General features: G+C 42.5%; 1 protein-coding gene across 1 annotated transcript in view; it reads left to right on the top strand.

Annotated features, from left to right (window-relative positions):
• LOC139215560 (retinoic acid receptor beta-like) overlaps positions 1-25,329 on the top strand; it is a 105,892-nt gene that overhangs the window by 22,982 nt on the left and 57,581 nt on the right. Inside the window, exon 2 of the mRNA XM_070846556.1 lies at positions 23,066-23,214. Coding sequence (XP_070702657.1) covers positions 23,066-23,214 — 149 coding nt within the window. The remainder of the gene's footprint in view (positions 1-23,065; positions 23,215-25,329) is intronic.

Genomic DNA, 25,329 nt, shown 5'->3' with positions numbered 1-25,329 from the left:
TTTGCATTTATGTTTATTATTGTTTTGTGAAGATTTAAGATTTAAACACAGTAACATAGAAATAGATATCTTAAGTACCATTACATTAAACAAATAAAATCCACAGGGACACTGAAATTAGAAGAGCATGCTTTGCACATACTCCAAACCAACTACCCCTCCTCTGAAGTACATGACACTCAAGGCAATCAAAATCGTTCTCTTATTCAAGAGAAAGGACAGCTTTTGAGGAGTCAGCATTATTGGAGAACGCACTGATATGGAGAGGCGAGCATACATTGTCTGAGGCACGGGGGGGGGGGGGGGGGTTAATGAATCATGTTTGATCCTCATTAAGTAAAGTATTCATATACTGCATGGTTCCATTCAAGAGGCTAAAGTTTGGCTAATAACTTCAGTCATTTGGATCTTAAGGTGGATTAAAGTAGTGATATAATGACTATGTCATTAATTTTGGAGAATCAACCCTTTTGAAACTGCGCTGACAATCTTCACATAAAGTTATAGAGCTATCCAAATCAAGGTAAGCCTCTTATGGAGGCTGTGGGGGCTGTTAATGCATCTTCCTCAAATACAAGGCTTAATCAGGCAAAACAATGGAAAATATCTATATAAATACCCAAGGAGCCTGAAGGAGGCTGTTATAGCAGGTTAAGGAAAATTGAGTTCTCTAGCAAACGTCGCCTCAGAACCGCTGGTTATGAGCCTTACCAGTCAAGAAGATGGATCATTATTCCTCTTGAAACTTCGGGAACTGACATTTAGGGCGGCTGTAGCTCAGATGTAGAGTGGGTCGTCCCTCAATTGGAAGGTCGGTGGTTCGACCCCCACGTAGTGTCCTCTTGGGCAAGACACTGAACTTGCTCCTGTGTGATTGGGTGAATGAAGATGTGATGTAAAAGCGCTTTGAGTAGTCAGACTGACTAGAAAGGTGCTGTACAAATGCATTTCACTTTCTTGACAGTTGGAGTAGCAGGTGGGTGTTGCAGCAGCTCAGCGCCATGAGCACTGGTGGATTTCTAGCCAGAGATTTTACAGACAGGAAAATAGTAGCTTATATAAGCGGTGAATGGTGAATAAGCATATTTCACAAAATCACAAACTATTTCTTTAAGGGAGGGTAGAGCCCTAGAGTTCAAACAGGAAGAACATATTTCTGCAAATTAAGTTTCCTGCACCACCTATTTCATGAGCATGTCTGAAACAATTTCTCTGTGGCGCTTTCTTGTGTGACTGGGACTTTAGCCCGGGAAAATGTCCACAACCTGTAATTTATTTTTGTACCAAGACACACTGTGGTGCGCCAAAGCTAAGACAAGAAAAACTGCAATACAGCATCTTGCACCAGTTAATTTTTGCTCCGTCTGACTGTCTGCACTATGCTACCCTCTTTTAATTGTATCACACACCCTCCAAATAATTCAGCCACGTAATGCTCTGATTTTATCATAAATACGTGAATCATGAACTCACGCTGTGTTCGTAATGATTCTTGTTATGGCTCAGTAAAACTATGAAAAGCATTTCATGCAAGTGCTGTAAAAGAGGTTTTACCTTCCATGTCAGTCAGCTTCATTGTGCTTTGCTCAATCACAGTTTGCACCATTTTATAATAATGTAGTAGTTTAGGAGGGGAAATAGCGGTCCATTAGAGCTCAACTGAAAGCATTCAGTCTGTGTTTTTATTATTGTTGAAATGTATTATTGTCTTTGAGTCATTTGCTGAGCGAGAAGGAAGGGGACACAGAAAGCCCCCCCCCCAGGGTCAGGGGGTCACAGAGAGCTGGTGAATTGCAGGACTGGACATGGCTTCCTTTGTTGTTATCAGACAGTGACTAAACCAAACACAGACGCACAATCAGTGGAAAGAGATGTCATTGCAGTCTCCTGGCACTTAATGATGTGTGTTATAGATTCAGTTGGACTTTAAAGGGACCCTGTGAGGGTTTTGACCACTAGTAGCGCTATAACGACTACTTTGATAAATGGTAGTTTTATGTATTCCACTGACAGGTTCTGGTGGTAACCCTTAAAAAATGGAGAAATTTCCAGGAAAGGCAGAGAAGAGGACTGTTAAAAAGAAAACAGTGTAAAGGATACACACAATGTGTTTTGGTGAGAAACACTGAATGTAAACATCATTTTGTTTAGAAAGAAAAGTCCACCGGGTGGCTTGAAGTAAGAGGCACTAGCAACAGTGTTCAGATTATCACAGAAAATTACCTTTTTTAAAAGGGCCAAATCAGTTTAACCTGAACTTTAACTGGACCACCCATTTTCACTGTTATCTGGCTAATGAATAGGTATTATCCCAAATATGTGGTCAATTAGGGGTTTGCTAAACCAACTAGTAGGTTCAGCAGCAGTTCAGTATGCAGCAAAGTCCAATGGCCGTAGTAATTATGTAGCAATGGAGGAAGTCAGGAGTCCCCATAAGGTAGAGGCTGGGGTGGATGGACTGGCCAAACACAGGACTTTCACCTAAGAGACCACTGTTTGTATCCCATGTGAAACCAAAAGACAACGTTGAGTAAACTGTGCGGTTAGGTTTAGGAAAAGATGGTAGTTTCAGTTAAAATAAGTTAAAATAAGTTTTGAAAGTGAAGTTACGTCATTTATGTGGAGTAACTTTACTTTCATAACTAACTTACTCATTGTACATAACAGCTTTCCCTAAACATAACCATGGGGTCTTTGCTGCCTGTTTATAACGTTAACCACTGGTCCTCTCCAACAGTCTCCAATAAAAAATAAAATCTAGCTTTCTGCTTTTGCTCTTTAACTTCTTCCTCTGATCAAAAGAAGAGATGAAACTGAAAGAATAGTAACAATCCAGGAAATGGTCATTGAGTTGATTTTATTTGATTAATTACTTTGATATATGCCAATTTTGAGAGAAGTTTTACTGAAAGTAAAACTCAAACTGTATTAGCCCAGAGTTAATCCTCGCACACACATCCCACCTGACCTCCACATGCTTACTTTCCTCAGCATGTCAATGTCAAACTACTTCCCGTGTCTGTACATACTTCATGTCCATTTGTGTTTCTTGCCTTTCGCAGGCAGCCAATATTTTGGGAAAACATTCGCTTATGTTGTTTGTTGAAGTGAGGACATGTACTCCTGCTGCAGCAGAGACAGAATATTTTGTGCAAAACAAAATGTAGTGAGGGGATAATAAATCATTTTTATGGCCCTTTGGGTCTGCTTTGGTTATGATTTTCAGAATAAAGTGTTCCTGTGTTTTCTGTGCCTCTGCAGGCTGATTGCTTGGCTTGCAGCTTTGTTCAAGCCTGCCTACAGAGGAAGCTCTTTGAAGAGGGAGCCAGACCAGAATAAAATGGCACTTTCTAAAAAAGTGTGTATTTTTCTTGACAGTATTGGGGTTAATACCGCACATGCACTCGGCACAACCGTTCCATTTATTGTGGAAAGTTGTTCTTCAATGCTGTTTTTGTTGGTGCTAAAAGAAACGGCTTCAGATGATCCACTGACGGATGGTTCAGCTTCAACTGTGGTCGCATTATGAATCAATGCTTTACATGCAACCTGATGGGAACAAGCTGTTGATCCTCTGCCTCTTCCTTCCTCTGCGAATGCTCTACATATACAGAATACACATATTTTTAAACCTTATATATCTGTGTGAAATTCACTTCTAATGAGATAAACAATTTCTGAAATGATAAGGTATTTAAATCCATAAATGCCCCCTTACTGTTTGAATATGAAGAATTTATGCTAATGATGCAGACCAAAATTAATCCTAATCTTCAGTTTCACTCTGTGTATCGTGTTGCTACACAAAGGCATAATTCTGATGCACGCTTTGGCATGATACACAGCCGGAGTGGAAAATACATTTGCTTATGCCATGCAGCTTCAATTAAATTACCAATAGGCTAAGTGCAAGTGTAACTAAATATAGCAGTTTGAACGGGGTTTGACCCACCAATGAATTGTGAGTACCAAATTCAGCTCAGTTCATAAATATGATATGAAACAGGCAGAGAAGAAATTGTGGAGAAGAAATGAGAATTAAAAGTGTACCTGAGGGTGCAGATGAGGTTTTTAAGTTATCCACTTACTAACCGTGCTGGAGCTCAGTACAGAGTGAAAATAGCAGCCGCTGCATGTGTGTCGTCCTCGAAGCTGTCAGGCTTTACCCGGCCTTATTAAATGATCAGCTACGTTGTGTATTGTCACAGCCTGGTGAGTTTTGGCAGCGGCGGCCACGAGCTGCGGAGCACTGATGCCAAAAAGCGGCTTATCTTGATGGATGGGTTCATTATCACCTTCTAATTACAGGTGGATTTTCAGGTGTATTCATTACCTGCGCTGACTGGGGTTGTGTGTATGTGTGTGTGAGTCCAGGGGTTACTGTTACACCGGCTGAACTGCAGGGGGTCAGCTGGTGTGTGCTGGGGGGGGTCCGTGGGTTCCTGTTTCAGCTCTGCTGTAGGCCCTCTGCAATATTCATGAGCTCCGTGGGGATCAGTGTGCTGTGCAGCGCTCAGGCCGCCTCTCCCTCTCAAACTGCCTTCTTTACTCCATCAAACACTATCACAAGTGTTAGTGTGCATCTGGCTTTCAGCACGCTGACAACTGCTCTATATGTACCATATATCTGGTGTGTATGGGACTCTAACTCTATCATTTGAAGTTTTTTTTTCACATGCCAACTTTAGAGTAGGTTTCTGGTGTGGGGTTTTGAAGCAGATGGTGATGTTTCTAGATTGAAACTGTGATTACTGGGATCTCCTTTGAAATTTCTGGGTTATCCTGTACAATAATCGTGCCAAACAATAGCCAATAGTTTCCAGTAGTTTTCCTTAAAACAAATCCAAAAAGAGAAAGGATTCTGTACAACCAGCATTTAAACAACCTCCCTTAAAACCTCCAAGTCTCTTAGAACTGCAATATCAGATTTTTTGGCCACTTGGGGGGCAGTGGAAACTAGTTGTGAACATTACATTGACATATCATCGCCATTCAAGGTTAGGGGTTTCATCTGGAGTCACGTTTGTTTCAACTGATGAAAGTAAGTCCAATAATCTTTTAGCTCTGTTTTTAGCCTCCACCAGCTCCTGAGGGAAACAGTTGGCTCTTAAGCTGCTAAATGCTCCACTATGTTCACCAGCTTTGGTGCTGAGCAAGTAGTGTACAATGGGTTTTCCGAGCTTTTTCAGCGGAATCGACTTCCTCCTGTGGCTGAAAACGAAGCAATGAGAGCCGTGTGAGTGAACCGGGACAGTGAAAGTGAAAAGGAAAGTGAATTATCACTTTAATTATCACTTTATTGATAATTCACTGTAGGACCGTCACTCCGAATCCTACCCATGCAAGTTGAGCAGTTCTCCTTCCTTGCTGAACACAACTTGAGGCAAGCCCGCCTTTTCCTTCCTGACACATCTGATGGCTTGTCAGACCTTCCTTGATGCCTAGAACGTCCTTCTCCATAGCCTGAACTCCTACCACACCCAGGATTTTGCTCCAGTAATCCCCCCTCTGTCCTCCCAGTACCTGTCTGGTGCTGGGAGGTCATCTTGATACCCTCCACCACCACTGGTGTCCACCAGCAGGTTCTCAGGTTGCTGACAGGGCCGGCAGCAACATCCTTCTGACCAGAAACCCAAACAGCCCCCTCAGAGGCAGAAATTAAAGATGTCAGGGACAGGGGCCTCAGCTAAAAATTCATAGATCCAAGACGAATGACTACATACCCAATGATATAACCACAAAGATGTTTTGGTACCAAGTCCACATATGAATCACCCTGTGCTCAAATAAGGTGTTTGTCAAGACCATTCCATAACTAGCACTTCAGCCCCATAACAAATCTCTACCTTTTTCTTGTTAAATTCTGTTTCCTCTTTGGGAGTCTAACCCCTGTAAACACTGAGAAGTGAACACCAGCTTTTGGGTAAATTACTCCCAGCTAATAGACATATACCACATGTCACCGTGGTCATAAGTTAAAATTGATTGGTTACGAAGGGTTACAATTCAAAAAAGGAACCAGTAATCTAGACCACTTATCTGGAAAAGAAATCACATTACTGCTTGAATTGTGGCTGAAGTTCATTCGAGCATCTCAGCTAATCAGAAGTGAATGTCTTCCTTCCTTTTTGATAAAATTGTATCAGCGTGGCTCAAAATGTCAGGTGTGTTCTACATCTGGAGGATTACAAGTACAGAGAGTGTGTTTCGCCAGCACAGGACTATAACCTCTGAGAGTGAACACTGATAGATTACAGACTACCATTTGACTTTTGATGATATAATTGGGCTGCTGTATTGGCACAAAAGCAGGTGGCTTTAAGTAGTCTGTAACAAACTAAGCTTACATACTACACAATAAAACATTATAAAAACCCATTTTGAAGTAAACAGGAAACTTTTATATTTAGCCAACATGCAGACCAGGCTCTAGGAATGGTAGAGTTGGTCAGTTGGTCCAACACTTTTGTCCAGGCTATAATATTCCAGAGAACATTAGATAAGGTGAAATGACACAGAAGTGAATTATTCCTCAGAATGAAAGGTAATATTGTGGTGATCGGAAAAACAAAACATATATTGGGAACAAGCCTACTAAAGTATGAAAACACCACATAGAACCCTTCCATTCTTTTTGGGAGGAGTGACCAGTGGGGATGCCAGTGATTGCATCAGAACTGTGGCCACCCTTTGGCCGCGCCACTGCACGTAGTTCCTGCAAAACTGATGATGTTCCCATGAGCCTCTGCTGTTAATTAGCAATGTTGGCATGCTAAAACTCTAACCTGACTGTGAACAAAGTAAACACTACCAACTAAATATCAGCATGCTGACACTTTCATTGTTTCATTGATAGCATGGGGCTCAAACAGCGCTAAACACAAGAGTCTTGTTGGTCTTGTTTGCATGGCTCCAATATTTCATGGAGACGGATGCAGGAAGAACAGTTGATCAGTGCACTCTTTCATGGAGAATGTAAGACTGGCGCAGCTTCTGATAGTTTCAGTAACTTAATCTGAGACACATTAAACTACAACAAAACAACATCAGAGTTGAAAATGACACGTACTGCTAACATAATCTGGCTCTCAGGCCTTAAATCCTATACTTAGTACATTCCAGACGCATATTACAAAATATAGTTACTGCTTACAACACCCCCCCACCCCCCCACAAAATCCTTTCATGTTACTTTTTATGATGTTGCTTTATTTAATGCTAAATGCGTCTTTAGGACATGCTGTCCAGTACATAAGAGGCTTGAAGAGGAGTTTGAAATCATTTCTTTTTTTTAAATATTTTGATATTGTTTTGTCTTTTCACTGTGTCCCATGTGGACAAGTGGAAATGGGACATTTGACAAGTTCACAAACTCAGTTCTTTATGAAGAAGAGCAGAACAAAGATTTCCTTTGATTTAGACTACAAGGAGTGCTGCTGGGGTGGGGGGATTAAATAGAAATGTCATTTTTGTCCATTGGATGTAGTCTTACTGGTGAATCTCCATCTACACCTGTGATTTCAACCAGTTCTTTACCGACCAGGACTGTTGTCCCCAGCTGACAGTCATGTATGGTCATTAGGACAATAAATAAAGGTGTTTAAGGTGGTTCAACAGCTCCATGAGGCAGGATTAGACAGTCGTGACTGCAGGATTTATGTCCTGGCGTTGCTAAAAGTTTTCACCTCTGTCATCATGCTGATGGGAAATACTGATCAGCTGTTACCTGATATTTCAGCGAAAAACTAATTTCAGCAGAAACTTTGAAATTTCCCTGGAATTTATGTTCAGGTCTTTTTCACAAAATGGGAGTTATTTATATTTTATTTGCTTCATTGTTTGATGAAGTTTCTCTCGTGGACTGAATGTCTTGTTATTTGATTGTTTATTATGACCTTAGCTTCACTGAACACAAATATCTTTACATTTTACATATGGTCACTATTATCAATATGCAAAGCTAATTCCACCTGTAGTGGTAATTATGAGAGTGCATAATGATGAATATAATCAGAATATAATGTGTATAGTATGTAGGTGGTTGAAAGTTATGTAATCAATATCATTTTCTGATCATTATATTCAAAGACACTGGCCTCTGCTACTGAATTTTTAGCAAAGCAGTGGTCAGTAACACGTGACTCACTCTGATGCATTACAGACTGCAGAGCTTCTGCATGTGTATACGATTCAGCTGACTTTCACTTCACGGAGTTAACAGTCCTGAATGATGAGTCATTACTGTACTAACTGCAGTGCCAACAACACTCCCAGTCAGGAAGTTTCCCAGCATATTATCATTTTCTTGGCAACATCTGCAACTGGAGCTCCAAAGTTTTGCACTTGAGATGTTGCAGCTGCATGTAAACACATAGTGAGCGTTAATACAAAACCAGTGGTAGCTGTTGGCAACAGCCTGTGGGCTCTGAAAACACACAACAGTGTCTTTATCTATGTATTTACTGAAGACTTAGTGTCTGCATTGTCGATACGCTGTTAGTAGAACCAGAGGTACGTATGTGAAATGAAATAGAATTAATCTTTTTTTTCAAATACGGTGTCAAAATTTTAAAACTTCAAGGCAACGACTTTTAATTTCCATTTTTACGCATTTACTCAGAGTTAAAGCACATATGTATAAAGTAACTTATATACTGTTGGGTAGCATACTCTATAACAAAGAATGATACTGTATTTTATAAGTGAAATGTGTTGTGGCTCTTAATCTGTAGCTTTAACTGTCCAATCAGTGGTCATGTTGTCACTTTAAGGAATGTGGAGGGTTTTTTTGCAAACATCACCTACATCAAAACCAAATGTGAAAACAGTCTGGCAGAATAACCAATGGGATAACCAATTGTTTTGGTCATTGGTCAAGAGAAAAGAACCATAAAGGTCATGGTTTCACCTAACCAGACACATAAAGCTGAGCCAAACAAAGGAGACAAAGGTATCAGGTCATTTATTTGTCATTTTAAAACAAAGTGTTACACAGTGAACTACATTTAGAATAGAATAAGAGAAAACAATAATAATACTTTATATATTTACATACATTTATACATGTCGTGTATATACAGACACATAATACACACACATATATTTCTGTAGTGCATTTTTCAAATTTGCCTCTTGCAAACAGCAGCGACAAGATAGTGTTGACAGAGTGGTCTTCATCTCATCAGATGCTGAAAAGCACTACAAAAATGCCCTGTCAAGGATAAAGCTAAAAATGTGAAGATATAAGCGTGCTTGCACTTAAAATAAGCAAGGCTGCCAGTGCGGTAAGTGACTTTTACCTGATAAAATGTCTTGAAATGAGTCTGGCTGTCATTGTAGCACACGTGATCTCGAAATGAAATCATACAGACTAATTCCAAACAACGTGGTTGAGCCTAGTTTGGATGTATCTGTTAAAGAATAACCTCGCTACAGATAAAGTTGCTTAAAAAGACAAGGCGAGTGACTTTTCTCTGATTTAAGCTCTGGATAATCCATTTATACGAAAAACAATCTCCACATAAGCCTGTGACACTGGTTAGATCCGCAGGTTTTGCAGTGTACATTTCATTGTCTCGGTCCTTGTTCTGTAAAGTTGAATCTAATCTAATCTAACACACTGAGATAAAAGGTGAGGTGCTTTGGATTTAGCCTCACCTATATTAAGGCTCTATGTGTCAGTGACTCTCAGAACACGTGTTGGTTGTTACTGCGTTACTGGCTTCAAACTTTAATTCATTTTTATGAGGGAAAAAAAAAAGCCAATCAGGAAATGTTAGAAATGTCGAAATAAAGTTTGCATCATCAGAAATAATGTTTCCTTTAAAATGACACGTCTCATTATTGACCTGAGCAGATAAAAAAAACAGTCAGTCATCAGTCAGAGCTGCAGTAATCCAACTATTTCACAATGCATACACTGGACCCACTGTGAACAAGCCCGTAGTAATCACACATACACTTTTAGAGTTAGATAATGTAATGGTGCCTGTTTGTAAGGCCCCATTTCTCTGTCAGACTGTCAGCCAATTAGTTCTCAGTCAGTAACAGTTCTCACACACACTTTACCGGGGAAACACTTCCCTAGTTCTTCATCCTTGTTGTGTTGATAGAAGAGAAAAAAAAAAAAATTATGTAACATATACTGTCAAGGTATTTTTTATTTTTTTGTAAGTTGTTGGGTGAGATGTGATCTGAAAAGAAGCAGGGAGTGTCAAAATAAAGTTCAGTTGAGTGTGAATCTCTAAAAAAAAAAAAAAAAAAAGAAAGAAAGAAAAAAGAAAATCTATTTTTTAAGACTTGGTGTCATTACAATAAAGAGCAAATGACAAGCAGGAAGCTCCAGAAATGTCAAACTAAAGTTTCCACGAGTTAAACAATCAGAAAGAGCAGAAAACGCCACTTCCCTGACCTCCTGACTGATCCCACTGACCCGAGCCACTCCAGTCAGCACAGTTTGTCAACAGAAATGTGGGGAGTGAGATTAGATACCGGCTTCTCTTTCCTGCTTTACTGTAGGTAAAATACAAATACATAAAGCTCTGCTCTCTGCGCTCTGCGTGGCCGATTATCTCTGTGGGAATGGGGCATTTTCCCGTCACTGTGCGTAAAAAGCACCACCCGTGAGCGCGCAGACAGTTGGAGCTGTGGCAACACTTCTTCAGCCTCAAATAACAACAAAATTTATAAAAAAAAACCTTTCAAATTTTGGACACGGTTGTGTATTTTGTTCTTTCCAAGAGTTAAAAAAAAAAAAAAGAAAGAAAAAAAGATCTTTATTATTTCCCCTGCGTTTCTTCTCTCCGCCTCCGCGCTGCGGAGCTGCAGTGATGTCAGCCCGCCTGGGTCATTTGAAGGTCAGCAGCCTCGGAAGGGTTCATACAAAGTTCACTCGCATATATTAGGCAATTCAATCTTTCATTCTCTCTGGCAAAACTAGTTGGAAATGAGCTGCGCGGGGGGACGGAGAACCCATTCGTCATCGGAGAGCAGAACGTGTGCTTTTAAACGCCGTCCGTGTTCTTTTTGATAAGAGAAAAGAAAGATCCTCCAGTTCGGGCGGGCTGTTCTCTCCAGCGACGGTGACCGGGACTGGGGAAGGGGGTGGGGGGGGAGAGAGATTCGGAGAGAACGCGTCGATATATTATTATTGTTATTATCACGGAGGAGTCCCGAGCACACGCGCGGAGTGGACACGGTGCGAGGAAAAAATGGCAAGCGGGCACTGAGAAAGAAGCCGCGGAGCGTTTTGGTCCGAAATAATTCATGATCCCGGTGCGGGACGAAGGAGAAGAAGAGGAGCGAGATCAGCCGTGCCAAGAAGAAGAAGAAGAAGAAGAGGGAGAGGAGGAGGAGGAGGCGGAGGAGGAGGAGGAGGAGGAGGAGGGGGGAAACAGCGGAGTTTGATGGAGTTGTGTGCGCTTATGCCGGTGATTTTTATCCATAACGCACAAGACTAGTTGAACGACGCGCCGTCATCATGTTTGACTGCATGGACGTGCTGGCCGTGAGTCCCGGGCAGATGCTGGATTTCTACACGTCCAGCCCGTCCTCCTGCATGCTGCAGGAGAAGGCTCTGAAAGCCTGCATCAGCGGACTGGCGCACAGAGAGTGGCAGCACCGCCGGAGCGCACACTGTAGGTCCAACTTCTCATCATCATCATCATCTGTTGTTGTTGTTGGTGCTGTGAGGATGAGGCTCTGGGTAACGGTGAAGGTGCCAGTGCAGGCTGATCCACATGATTCACAACAAGTTGCCATGAAGGGGCCTGACTGTGCAAGTCAGATAGTTACTGTAGAATGATGGTCAGGTCATGGAAAAAAAAAAAAAAGTCTCTTTTGCTCATTTCAGATCAGAGAAATAACGGAATTGTCCTTTAAGAGTTTTAGGAAAAACTCTGGAGAGCACCACAGGCGCTTCATAAAAATAGGAATTCTTATTAAACACGGGGCTTAGTGACATGATGGAGTGTGATGTTCTGGTTGGAAAACAAGTTTGTTTTGGATGTGAGATTCAGTCCTAAACTCTCCCAGACGTCATATTTCACTCCTACCGTGCGCCCCTCATAAATCCTCAGCGGTGGAAGCCTGCTGATGTATGGCTTGTCTCCGATCAGTCCAGTCCAGAGAGCAGCAGCAGTGCTGGAGGAATGCAGAGAGTAAACACGGGCGGCGTTTCCACACCTCCCTCCCCGGCTGCACATGACAGGAGGGGCGGCCTGACGAGCTGCGACCTGCGCTCCCTGACACTGATTTAGATAAATGACCCCGCGGACTTTTCAACAAGATTAGCGCGCTGCTATCGGAACATGTCATCCTCTGGGCCAGGCTGATAGATGGACGGCTGCTAGTTTTTGTCTAAGTGACTAAGTGGATGCTTTAAGTGGCAGCTGCATTCCTGGGAATATTCCAACTGATTCCTCCTGTGGCAAAAAAAAAAAAAGAGGAAGAACTTTAGGTGATTTAGGTAATTTTAAGACGTGATTAAGATGATTCCTGTAAGATGGGCCACGGTCGTCATCTGCTCCCAAATTTATTGTCAGATATTCATCCTCCTCATCACTTTCACCCACTAACCGGGGGCTCATGAGGCACTTGTCAGTGTTTGTTTTTCGCTGTCACCCTGCTGCTGCTCCGTGATTTATCCCCATCTGATAATGACCAGCCTCCAGCTGTCCTTCTTCAGGAAGTGTTTGCTCAAGGGCACTCAGTAAAAAGGAGGCTCTTATCAGTGGAGGGAAAGTGCAAGAAATGACAGGCGCCTGCCACCTTTAACCCGACCTGCCTCTCGCTGCGCTCGGCTGCGGGTCAGCTTTTTGGTGAAGAGGTCTCAGACAGCAACATTTCCCCTTAGAAATTAATCAGCTCTTTGTTTTCTCTGAATTGCCATAAAATAGTTCCCTTTAAGGCGGCATTTTTGAATGACTCCAAAACTCCAAATAAATTCCATTCACGACTGCGACTGAGCCCAGAAAACCTCCACGTTAGAGGCTGAACCAGCTCAGTGACTTCTGTGTGGAACATTTATTTAAACTATTTATTATGGAAACCAGTGCCAGTGAATCTTCTGACTGAACCATTGAATCATTTCAGCTTTTCAGACCAATGATAATAATCACACAGCAGTGTGCTCTACATCACTGCTGACTTTATGGTAGCAATCATGGTGAGAAAACTGTCTATAATTCTTTTGTAGGAAAATAATATAAAGTGATGGAACGCTTTTTTAAAAAACTTTTATTTCCACCATGTGTGCAGCTACAGTTGATCGAACGGATTAAAATGTTGTTTTTTTTCCAAAGAAAACAGGATTTGAACATTGCAGAAGGAGCACTGACTTCCCCCTCTTGTGTGCAGTTAGAGGCCCTGACAGGAAGGAGTTTAGAAATATTAAAACTGAAATTGAAAAATTTCAGCGGCCCCGTCCACCCGTGCAGAACGCTTTGAAGCGTTTTAATTTCGTGTGAAAATGTCCTATTTAATTATTGCAGTAAATGCACGCTGTGCTATCCGCCGTCTTAAATTCCTCACGTCAATGCGTGAATTCTGCCCCGCAATTCTAGATGGTTTCATTTATTTCACGACATTCGTTTTACAGAGTTCATCAGTCCCACAGTGTCATTAATCCTCAGAAATATGTGCGGTCAGAATCAGCTTATTCTCACGTTTATTAAGAAGAAAGTAGAACCAGTGAAGTTAGCCTTAAATATGGCCTCAATCGCTGTTACTCATTAAAACTGAAGGTTCCCACTTAGAAAAATAATGATGGATGTATTCTAATTAGATTTAGGGCCTGAGTTGGGTCTGTTGAGGATCAGTTGTTATTTATGGGTAAAACTGCGCGTGACCTCTGGTTCCATACGTTTAAACTGTTGGGAGGCAGCTTCTCAAAGGTGTGGACGGACTTTAAAAAGCTGCTACGGTCTCTTTAACGGGGCCGTGACCCCGATTCTAACAATACTGAGGTCAAGACCGCGTCTCCGCCCTCAGAAAATCTGAACCAGACACCAAGATGCAGCTCACAATTTCTGTTTTTATTTGTACCTACATAAAGGTCAAATGCTGCCTCTATTTACTATTAAGTGGTTCTATTTATTTCTATTGGCCTGAACGCACACTAAACTATATCCCTCATATTGAGGCCTATAAAACAAGCACTGTGTGGACATTTTAAATAGTAGGATGTAATCAGAGCAGCAGCCCCACAGGTAAAAAACTATTTCCCATAAAAGTGAGTTCGTCAGTGGTGCTGTAGCTACGGCTATTCACGTCTTTGTTAATACTTAGGACACTGCAGAGGCACTTTGAAATAAGTTCATTAATAAAGAAAATGGATTCAGTTGTCATGGAATTCAATACAAATGAAAATAAAGCCCTCTCTCAGGGCCTTTAACATCGTGGTTTGTGTGCTGTGGTTAACCAACGTACATGTTTCCATTCAGTAATAGAGGCAGCACGCTAAAGTGCTCCGCTTCACCGTGCAATTAGACCATCAGTGCTAAAAGGGACAAAAGAAGCTACTGTTAATTTTCTTTTTGCGTTTTCATCACAATGAGTTCGTCCTTCGCCGCAAAGCTGCGCGCCGGCCTTTTGTGCCGTCACACAGGACACCCCTGCCCTCTTCCTGTTTGAATAAGGCGCTGTTTAAATAAGACTTTGATTTGGGAAAGCCTCTCCCAGGGTCATTGAAATGTTGTTTTATTAATTTATTTGTTCGGGATAATGGAAACCTCCTGGGTGTTAATTAGCCGCATTGACAACGAGCCGACCATTAATGCACTTCCTCTTCCAGTTTAGATGTTAATTAAGAATGATCAAGGGCCTTCTTTACACAGATAAAGTGGGCTTTGCGGCCGAGGAGCCCCGGCACATGATACCCACGCGGTGTAAAGAAACCACTGAATTTCACAATGAAAGCATCAAATCGTTTTGTCTCATCAAAACAAATCCAAAAGCTATCAGACAAAATAAGTGGGAATGTGCTTGCCTGGAAACACTGATGCTATTGTGACTTAAAAAGACAGAGTGTGATGTTCCAGCGTCATATGTGGAGCACAGCTGATGTGTATTATGGGATAATTGGGGCCTTTTTGTCTTCAAGGCTGAGGCGCCTCTGATATGGACATGAAAGAGCATTAGCACAGCTTGCACACCGAGCTAATTTAGTGGGCGTGCGAAACGAAAAGGCGGTTGGGGGGGGAATAAAAAGCGATGTACAACAGACAAATGAAAGGAGAGCCCTGTGATGCCAGGCATGTTTAATCGATATGATTAGGACGGTGTTAAGGTCCCACCAGGGTTACACTGATACTGTGTACCTGCAGCGACGCCGGCCTTTTAATACATATCAAATACCACGTCAGCCGCAGAGGAAAGCTCCTTTTTAGGTTTAGTTTCTTAAAGAGTGATTCATTTTTAAGGCTTTAGTCATATAGCACCTTCAACAATAAAGTTACAAAGAGCTTTAAAATAAAACAGATAAGGCAAATAAAGAAGACCCAACATTTCTAGATGTAAACAAGATATTTTAAAAAGTTAGAACAAATGCTATCAGTTAATAAAAAAAAAAAAACCCATACGATAAAAGTAAAACAACATAGAAGATAAGCTATAATGGAATAAAACAGCACGAACAGACGAAGGAAAAGAACACACGATATATCGATAAGTAGCACAGGCGTTTAATGAAGGTTTATCGGACTGATGTAGCTGGAAGCAGATAGTTTTTTTTAGATGTGGACGACTACTTAGGTCATCGTGTTCTAAACCTTTGATTGCATGTGTACATATTGTTCATCCATGTTATTAGACACACGGGGGCGAACAGAAAGGTTTTCAGCCTGCGTTTTAAAAGACAGAGACACGCGGTGCATAGGAAGTGAATCCCGGAGACAGGACCCAGACCGGCGCTTTAGAAAGCAGCAGTTTCGGGTCTGTTTACCCACAGGAAGCCGCTGCAGAGGCCTGAGAGGTGGACTGATGCGGTCCCGGGTTGTAGCGAGGACTCTGGCAGCAGCTGCAGCCGTCTGATGGCCCTGTAAACACACACAGTAGTGGAGCCTGCTGAGGACAAAGGCCTGGACGGACGCGTCCCTCAGTGCTCGCTCTGTGTTTTAGGTCACACAAGGCTCATGTAGTTGGTTTTGATGTTGACGTTCAGATCTGAGTCCATAACGAAAGAGGTTTGGCTCAGATTGTGGTTTGAATCATTTTGGATCAGTGACTTTGTTGATTTGATGATTCTTTTTTTTTCTCTTTACTTTGACAGCTACAGAAAAACACTGAGAAGGGGGTTGGCTCTGTGCTATCTATGTATGATTTATTCTTTTTTTTTTTTTTCAAATCTAAATTTGGGATTCTGTACATAGTCTTGTTTTCAGGACTGTTTTCCAGAGTTTTCCTGTCGTTACCCGCCTGAAGTCGCCCACTCTCATATTTGCTGTGGATGGCTTGTAACAACCGAAGCCATTTTTAATGCCTTTACACCAAGTAGAAACAGTGCTAGTAGATGCCAAACATCTTAGAAAAAATAAAAAAAAATAGAATCTTCCTCAAAGATATGCACAAAACAATCCAGTTAAAGGGTGGAGCAGAATAAAGCATTAGTTATATTATTAAAATGCAATAGCGGGTGGAGGATCGTGGAGAATAGGGCAACATTTTCGGCCTGATTTTGGTCCATCGATTGAAATTGAAATTAAAAGGTTTTTCCTTCACTGCGAATGTAACAGAAAACTGTAAAACTGACCTCTGCACGCTTAAATAATTGTGGTGGGTGTGAAAAATGTGCTTACATCCCAGATTTTTCCAGCAGAGTTTGGTATCTACATTACTTCCACACTTAAAAAAAGTTAATACCAATTACCTCATTTTTCTGGCATCAAATACTATAAAGGAATAATTTCAATCTCAAGAATATCAGCGTCCAAAAATAAAACTGTGTGCACATTTTTTGCCCTTCTATTTAAATCATTTTTAGAACGATTCTCTACATTTCTGCACCTGAAAATAAGTCACAGTGTTTTTATATTTCCTTGGCTAAGTCTTTGTCTCTGTCAGCTGAAACATTCTCATTGTTGGTGTGGATTTCTCCCCCCCCCCTGTTTGCCACACCCATCCCAGAGCTGCCAGCGTCAGTTCTTTTGCCTGTTTTCTAACTGAGCCCACACCAGAATCCCGTTACATCTAACAGTGCTGGTAGGGGGTGATTGGGGGGTGAGTGGGGGTGGGGGGACAAAAATCATACCGGCGCTGCACTTTCAAGGCCATGAATTCCTGTGGATTAAAAAAAAGAAGCCTCTCTCATTTCAACAACCTTACTTCTCTGCCTGCGCTCCTCCCCTGAGCTCTCTCCTCGTCATCTGCTTTGATGGCTGTCTTACATTCACGGTCAGTTTTTATGAAAGCTTTGAAGCAGCTTGCACCTGTTGTGTTCGGCTGCTGCTGCTGCTGCTGCTGCTGCTGCTGCTGCTGCTTCCCGTCAATGTGGGGTTTGACCTCAGTGCTGCAGTCACCCCAGGGTCACTGCAAGGTCACAGAGGGGGTCAAAAACGAGGGGTTGGGCTGAGGGTTTTTGGTCACATGACTGGCTGGGAATCCCCTAAACCCAAACTAGCCGCCTAATAATACCAGCCAGGACATCCAGTAAAGTCTGGAAATAAAGTCAGATTTGGGAGGTTTTTGTCTCTCGAATGTCGAGTAGATTTGGAAGCCCTGATGAAAAGCAGATCCTCACTTCTCCCCACCACCACCCTCCTCCTCCTCCTCCGTTTTCCCCACCAGACATGAAGTCAAATGACTGTTCCTCAATGATATTTTCTTTTCCATGAGTGTGTAAGGCTCTTCTAAATATCCCTCTCTGTGAAACGCATTGGAGAGCAGCGCAAAAGCTGCTTCTAATTTGGTGTACTTTGGGTGAACTTTGACCATTTCCTCTGACTGGGCCTGCTGTATGTGAGCTATGCGCTCGCCCGCTCCTGCAGAGAAAACCTGGAGGAAAAACACTTCCAGACTGGATGGAGCGTCAGCTGAGTGGAGGAGGGAAAAGGGAGGAGGAGAGGGGCTGGATCCACCGACTGGGAGTAATATTCCTCTAATCCAGCCGGGCTATGCCCACCGCTCCACGCCCAAATCACCGCAGCTTTCTCCCTAACGCAAACCAAACACACAAATACCCCGAGGAGCTTCAGGAAATGCCTCTCTTTCTCCTCCCCCCTCCTCCTTTTGCTTCTTCCCTCTCCTTGTCTCTGTTTCAGGGGGGGGATCCGTTATAATTTGTCAGCTTTAATTCAATCGCCGTGGTTGTATGGTTCTTGCTTTCAATCGATTTTTATTTAAATTAGAATTAAGCATTATATTTTAAGTGCACCTTTGCCTTCCATTATCTGCAGCCCCAAAGCAGCTTTGTCCTAATTTCCAGTGCGGTATCATTGTGTTAAATCGCCTGTGTGCGGCGACAGACTTTGCTTCAGGTTCTTTGCCATCTGTTGGTCGTGTGGACCATGTGGGGAGCGTTTTACATGTCACTGGTTTTCAGACTGGTGGAACTGGATATAAGGACGCAGAGGGCACAGAACAAATAGATGACGCTGCAGCTCTGCAGATTCTTGTTCACTCTTGTTTTACCTGCAAGTCACCTCCCATTCTTCCTTACACTGCTTTCGCTGTTTTGGGTTTTGCCAGCTGACTGTGCCCACTGGTTATTTTTTTTTTTTTTTTGAGGGTTGCTGCCAAACAGCCCACAGACAGTTTACCAGTAACGACCATTTCCTGTGGCATTAGATTTGTGTCTCAGTTCTGAGCACGCACACATGGCACGGTCTGTGGACAGATTTGTTGCACACGCATAGAATGTATCATCACATAAAGAATAATTCAATTTAAGCAAACAGCAACCCGCCCTGTGCTCGATAAAGGCGTCTGCATGTTTGTTAGTATTTACAGTACATAAGTGCACAATCGTTTCTGTTTCGCTCAGTGAGGATGCTCAATGTTTGCTAAATCACAAAAAGCATGTTTTTATCACGTGTTGGTCTTATTCTCATTACTATTGACGATAACATTGTACTCAAAAAGATCTATTAACATTTCAACGTAGCTAAAAAAAGCTGTTCTACACAGTGATCAGATTGTGTATTAATGTTATCGGCTCAAACTAAGTCTTACTTGAGTGCAAAGTGTTTCTGCTCGCATAAACTTTCACCAGCTGTGTGGTTTTTGAGCTCAGCACGCCTCGTTCTTCCCGGCAGATGCATAACACAAGCCTCTATCGGCGCTGTATATCGGTGTGTGGCTGGTGTCGGTGGGCTCGGTCCCGCGGACGGGCCAATCAGAGGAGCTGTTTTCTCCCGTCTTTCCCCCTCATTCCGCCTGCGGCCTCCAGCAGGGACTGTGTGCTTTCCTGTTTGACCCCAGCAGCAGGTTCAGCCAGAGGCTAAAGGTTCAGCAGCCACAGATTTTTCTCTGCCTGCTCTGAAGTCAGACTGGCAGTGTGCACTGGTCTGTCACCAGCCTGTGTTCCTCTAATGGAGCTTTCTGTGTATGTTAACATGCGGGGAAGTCGACTCAAAGTTTAATCACGCAGAAAATGGAAAAAGACTCCCGTGCACCTGATAGGGCCCATACACCAGCATACAGGTACCCAATGACCACCCCCTCCTCCCGCCTCATCCCACACACACACACACACACACACACACACACACACACTGAGGGGTGTAATGAATTGACGTTTATGCGTCCCGTCTGTCTGCAGGTGGTCACACTGCCTCCCAGATGCAGCCATGAGTTTCAAATAGGCAGCCGGGCTGAATTGTTGGCGCTGCCTCTCCTGAGTGTGGGACTACCCAGCCGTCACAAATGCTCTGGAGGCAAATCAGTAGCAAAAGTATTTTTCCTCTAGATGTATGTTAAAGTGTGCCGCGCCACCTGGGGAAGGCTAATATGCATAGTTTTTGTGCTCCAGTAGTCATACGTCCTCACCGTCGTCTCAGGGGAACATCTTATTACATGTTTGATACAGGCTGACCCGTGATAGGACTCCGTACAGGAGGCGAGGGAGGGATGGATGGAGCTTGTAGGGAAAATGAAAACCAATTCTTTTATCTAAGGCAGCAATCCTACACACAATGAATTATGATTTGGGAATTAAGGATAGAGGAGAGCACAAGAATCACTGCTGCAGCCACCGCCACTTTTTACCAAATATTAGTCCTGCTATTATTATTCATATATTAACTATTGTCATGTTTTTCAATGCTACCATATTCTCTCTCTCTCTCTGTCCAACCTCCACCCAACATGGACCCTGACAGAAAGCCCCACCCCCTCCCTCTGAGCCTGGTTCTGTTCGAGGTTTCTTCCCGTTAAAGGGGAGTTCTTCCTCCACTGTTTCCTAATATAATATCTGATGCTGCTCATGTGGGGATTCTTGAATCCTTAATGTTGAATTCCTGAATCGTTGGGTCTCTCTCTAATTAAAGAGTTTGGTCTAGACCTGCTCTTTATGGAGAAGAGTCTTGAGATAACGCTGTTGTGAATTGGCGCTTTATAAATAAAGATTGATTGATTGATTAAGGATTCAGGATATTGTTCTTGTATCAGTATTTACAACAATAGGTCACACTGTCTGTCTGTCTGTCTGTCTGTCTGTCTGTCTGTAGTCGCACTGCAGCTGTTTAAAGACTGGAGGAATAACTTGGCTGACTTCCCTACTGAAGTTGTTTACTCTCAGATGAATACCACTTGAAATTCAGAACAGCCAGCTTCTTCTAAATCCTAACGCAGCACCATTATGTCAGCTTTATGCAAGTCTACTTAAAGATTCTGCACAACTTTTAGGCAGTTGATGCTGTCACCACTGTTTCGTATGGAGTCGCAGAGACTTCTCCTCGTCGCCCAAGCTCCTCCTCGAAGCCAGATAAGAGTGAGAATCGATAGATTTATAAATCATCTCATTGCAATTAACCTTGGTGGTCATCTCACTTCCTCATCCCTTATTGAGTGGGTAATGTTCATCCTCCCCGCACAGGCCTGCATGTGCCGCAGACTTGTTAAGTCTTCCCTCGAGCCAGTGGAGTTGTCGAATGCAAAGCTGCAAATTTGACATGCGCAAAAAGTCACACAAGGTGAATGTAGAGAAAGATTAGATTAAACCGCCAGGGAATTCCATGCAAGGACGAGGGTCCAGTAATTATAAGAGCTTGTCTCTTGCCATCAGTAATTGAGTTTACTCTGATGAAGTGCGGAAGAAAGTAATGTAATCAGCAGAGATGCTGGAGAGACTGTTCTCCGTTTTCTGTGCAGTTAGGTTGAGTGCGTGTGGACGGCGGGTTTGGTCTCTGCATAGATTCAAAGTCTGGTACTTTTTTTGCTCTGTGCGTTGTGATTACTGGCCTGAAGTACCGTTAGTGCTGCTGTATCTGCAAATTACAAGCATGTGTTCCATAAACACAACTGTTAGTTGTCCCTTACTTTCCGGCGAGGTTTTTAAACCAAAGAAGATTATCGGCAAGAATTCTTTTAAATCTAATTTTCAATTTTGAGGATCTTACCTCAGAACATTTCCTCCAGACATTTTCCTTCATTCTAGCATGGAGTAATTCAGTTGCTGAAATGTGAAGTTGGAGGACAGGTTGGATGGGAGCATTGAACAAGGGAACTCCTAAGAGACTCTGGAGGGTTGGCAAGTAGCTCCGTTTACAAAGGATGGAGTTGTATTAAAAGTAAATAAAGGGTCAAAACACATGGTGCAAAACGGTGATTCCAGACAAACGAGATTTTATTAAACTAGAGAGCTGGGCTAGAAATAGAGGAGAGGGAAAGAGTTCTTCGCTGAACTGCATAGTTTGATTTGTCTTATTTTACTCATTTTGTCAGTATGAACTTTACAGTATGTGAATCCCTTTCACATTGCAGGGTTTATATGAGCGCGCGGAGGGTCTCGTTACATCCCTGTTGTAACAGCGATATGTCTGTCTGACAAAATCCATGAGACGATGAACGTATGGCACGAGAGTGTGTGAAAAGTGTCACGGTAAATGCGTGACAGTTGGCAGCTATGCTCTCATTTCTGGTTTCGTTAGTCTTTGCCAGAACGCTTAAGCTGGCTTTGTCCTATCCCTGTTCTGTGCTGTAAAAAACGGTCCAGCAGATTTACGGCCAAATCTGGCCCGCTAGTTTCATGCAAGGAACACGCACAAGAGGCACAGCAATGACGGCGAAGACAGTGACGAAGATCGCTGCTAGCAAGCAAGGAAGAAAATGCATTCAGCTGATTTGTTGGAGCTCAAGGATACAGACAAAAGGTTTTGGCGAGAGAACGTAAAAAAACGTTTGATTGTTTACACAACCCCCCCCCCTGGGTCAATCCTATGTTCCCAGGGTCCTATCTATCTATATTCCCTTAATATAACACACAGGACACACTTTCTAACTTTACAGATACAAAAAATAGACAATTATGTTGATATTGACAATGAAATTCAGTTGCTTTTGAGCAAGCAAATGGAGTTGGAGGTGGCATAGGGATCAGGGTGAGGTGGGGGTGTGCTTAGATTAAGGTATGGGGACGGGGATGTAGTCAGGTGGTTGGGCAGGAGAGTGGTTAAGGTTCGGGTAATGGGTGAGGCATTATGTTAAATAGGGGGGCTGAATGCTAACATTAGCTAATGCTAATATGCATTCAGTGGCAGTACCAACATGCTGATGTTTACCATGTGCACCATCCTAGTTTAGCATGTTAGCAGGCCGAGCTTGAGGAGGTTTTTGAATGTCAATGGCATTTGGTCACAAAGCAAAGTAGTGGTCAAAGTGAAATTTTAACTCGATAAATCAGATGATCAGAAACTCTCACTCAAAAAGTTTTTACAAATTAATCCTTGAGGAAACATGAATTACCAAATGTCATGGCAATCCATCCAGTGTTGGCTTAGCCTTGAAGCAGGTCCTCTTTCCTGGTTTTAAATGTGAACGTCCTATCCTGGTTCCAGATGTCTAAATGAATCATTCAGTCATTTGAAAACACGCCTCTTCATCTTCTTTCTCCTCTTGTTTGCATTCCCTGCAGCCATTGAAACGCAAAGCACCAGTTCTGAGGAGCTCGTACCCAGCCCGCCATCCCCGCCGCCCCCCCCCAGAGTCTACAAGCCCTGCTTCGTCTGCCAGGACAAGTCCTCCGGATACCACTATGGTGTCAGTGCTTGCGAGGGCTGCAAGGTAGGACTGCCGTACCACCCCCCCTCTCTGTGATGCTGAGACAAACAGCATTTTCACCACCAGTTTTTTCATTAATAAATGCTGATGTGGTTCTCACACGAATGGCTTCATCCGGCCTTTTGAAAGTGCACTGGCTGAGGGAAAATAAGAGCTTAGTTTTCCTCAAGATTTCTTTGAACTGTTTAAACTTAATTTTAAATGATTAGAAGCTGAAGTAAACTTCTGACCATTGAAGGAAATGACTGCTTTTTTAAATACTTTTAGAATAGATATTAGTTTTCTTTTTGATATATAAAAAGCTCCCTCCTACTGTCCAAAGACATTTTGGTGTTACAATTGGTCATTTTAAACTAGAGCCCGACCATTGTTAGCTTATTTATTCACATTTATCCATATCTGCATGTATTTGATTTATGTGTGAAAGTTCATTGTTGACCTTGGTAAATGGTAATTTCATTAGATCCTATGGAAGCAGAGAGCAGGTGTGCTTATATGAATTAAAAAAATAAGAATATCGGTTCATACAACGTCCTCACAAGTCTCAAATACTGATATTGGTTCTGGCCTCAAAATCCAGTATCAGCCGGTAAGTAAACGATTGTATTACAGAAGTAATGTAGAGTAATGTTATCAAATCCCCAAAGTAATTATGCAAATAGCTTTTAGAGTACCATCAAAAATGAAAATGAGTCTGCACCAGAATGAAACAAACACGTGGACACAGAAAAAGAGTCTCGGTGCTTTAGTGAAGGATCACTTCACCCAACTGAGAACACATTCTCACACACCTTGAGGGGCAATTAGCCATGCAGATATGGCTAATTTTATTTGAACAGGTTTTTTTTAATTGCTTTGAACAACGCACACACTTAATTCCATTCGCTTGGAGCTGCAGAAAATCTATACAAATGTAGTGAAAGCAAAACTAACTGGAGGTGAACGGAGAATATGGGTTTTGTGATTTGAGTGACCTGTTCCTTTAAGAAATGACAGACGTTCTCTCGGTCTCACTCTTCTCAAACGTTCTACTTTTAGAAATTCCTTCCAACATCTGCACCGCCAGCGCTTGTCTGTCTTCTCCCACCTATAGCAGCTGTTGCTAGGCAACCGCTCACACACCCTGCATGCACGCGCACACACACACACACACACACACACATATATATATATATATATATATATTTATCTATATATATATATATATACGTATATATGATTGGCTGGTAGCCTTTAAATAATTCTGTAATGTTTTAAATGTGAAATCTTTATTTAGTGGAAGCAGTACCTGATTGTAGTAGTACCCTTTTGAGAATATATTCAGCCTGTATAATTCCTTCCCAGGCGATGCCGTTTTCTCCCATGCAGCCCGACTGCAGTGTGATGTCCTCTCTTCTCCCCGCCTCTGTAATTGAAGCAGTGGTATGCCAGGAATCTTTTGGAGTTTTTGGCCCAGAGGGAGGTGGTGATCAGCTCACTCACTAGTCCCTGGGTCAAACTGAGTTCTCTTTGGCCTCCCGCGCCGTTTATGTGCTAATATAAGCGTCATCGTAAAGGCCTGTCGTGACCTCTGACCTCGCTGCTTTGCCGTTTGTTTAAGGGAAACTCGCTGTAAAAAATGATAATAGTGGAGATAAAAAAATGCAGTATGCACACAACAGCTTAGATGAGTGAGGAATCATACTCACATAACGGGACCACGTGCCTGTGGGACTGAGCACCCTGAGTGCAGATTGTGCCTCCCTAATGACAGATGCAGGCGGTGAATAAAGCGAAATCACTGTCAGAGTGCTTCTCAGAATACAGACAATATGGCAGCTTCATACCATCCATCCGCTCCCTCCACACAGCGCTGATGTAAAAATAGTTCAATTCATGGCAGAATGGCCTTGATTTTTGTAACATCCTGACTCAAGAGGATTAAGAAGCGGATTATAGTTTTTTTCTCCTGTGTTGTATTTCTGTCTCCATGGCGAAGGCATTGTTGTCTGTGGTGCGAGGGGCAAGCCCCTTCTATTGGATAGATGCAACCAAGCATGCTGTACAGCTGTAGGCTTTTAGCCAGCTAGAGGAGCCTTTTACTGCCCACTGAATGTGCCAATTAGAGCCACAAATAGA

This window comes from Pempheris klunzingeri, chromosome 16 (assembly GCF_042242105.1).
Source record: "Pempheris klunzingeri isolate RE-2024b chromosome 16, fPemKlu1.hap1, whole genome shotgun sequence".
Classification (NCBI taxonomy): domain Eukaryota; kingdom Metazoa; phylum Chordata; class Actinopteri; order Acropomatiformes; family Pempheridae; genus Pempheris; species Pempheris klunzingeri.
The sequence above is the reverse complement of the archived record's forward strand: the minus strand, read 5'-3'. Positions and strand labels throughout refer to the sequence as shown.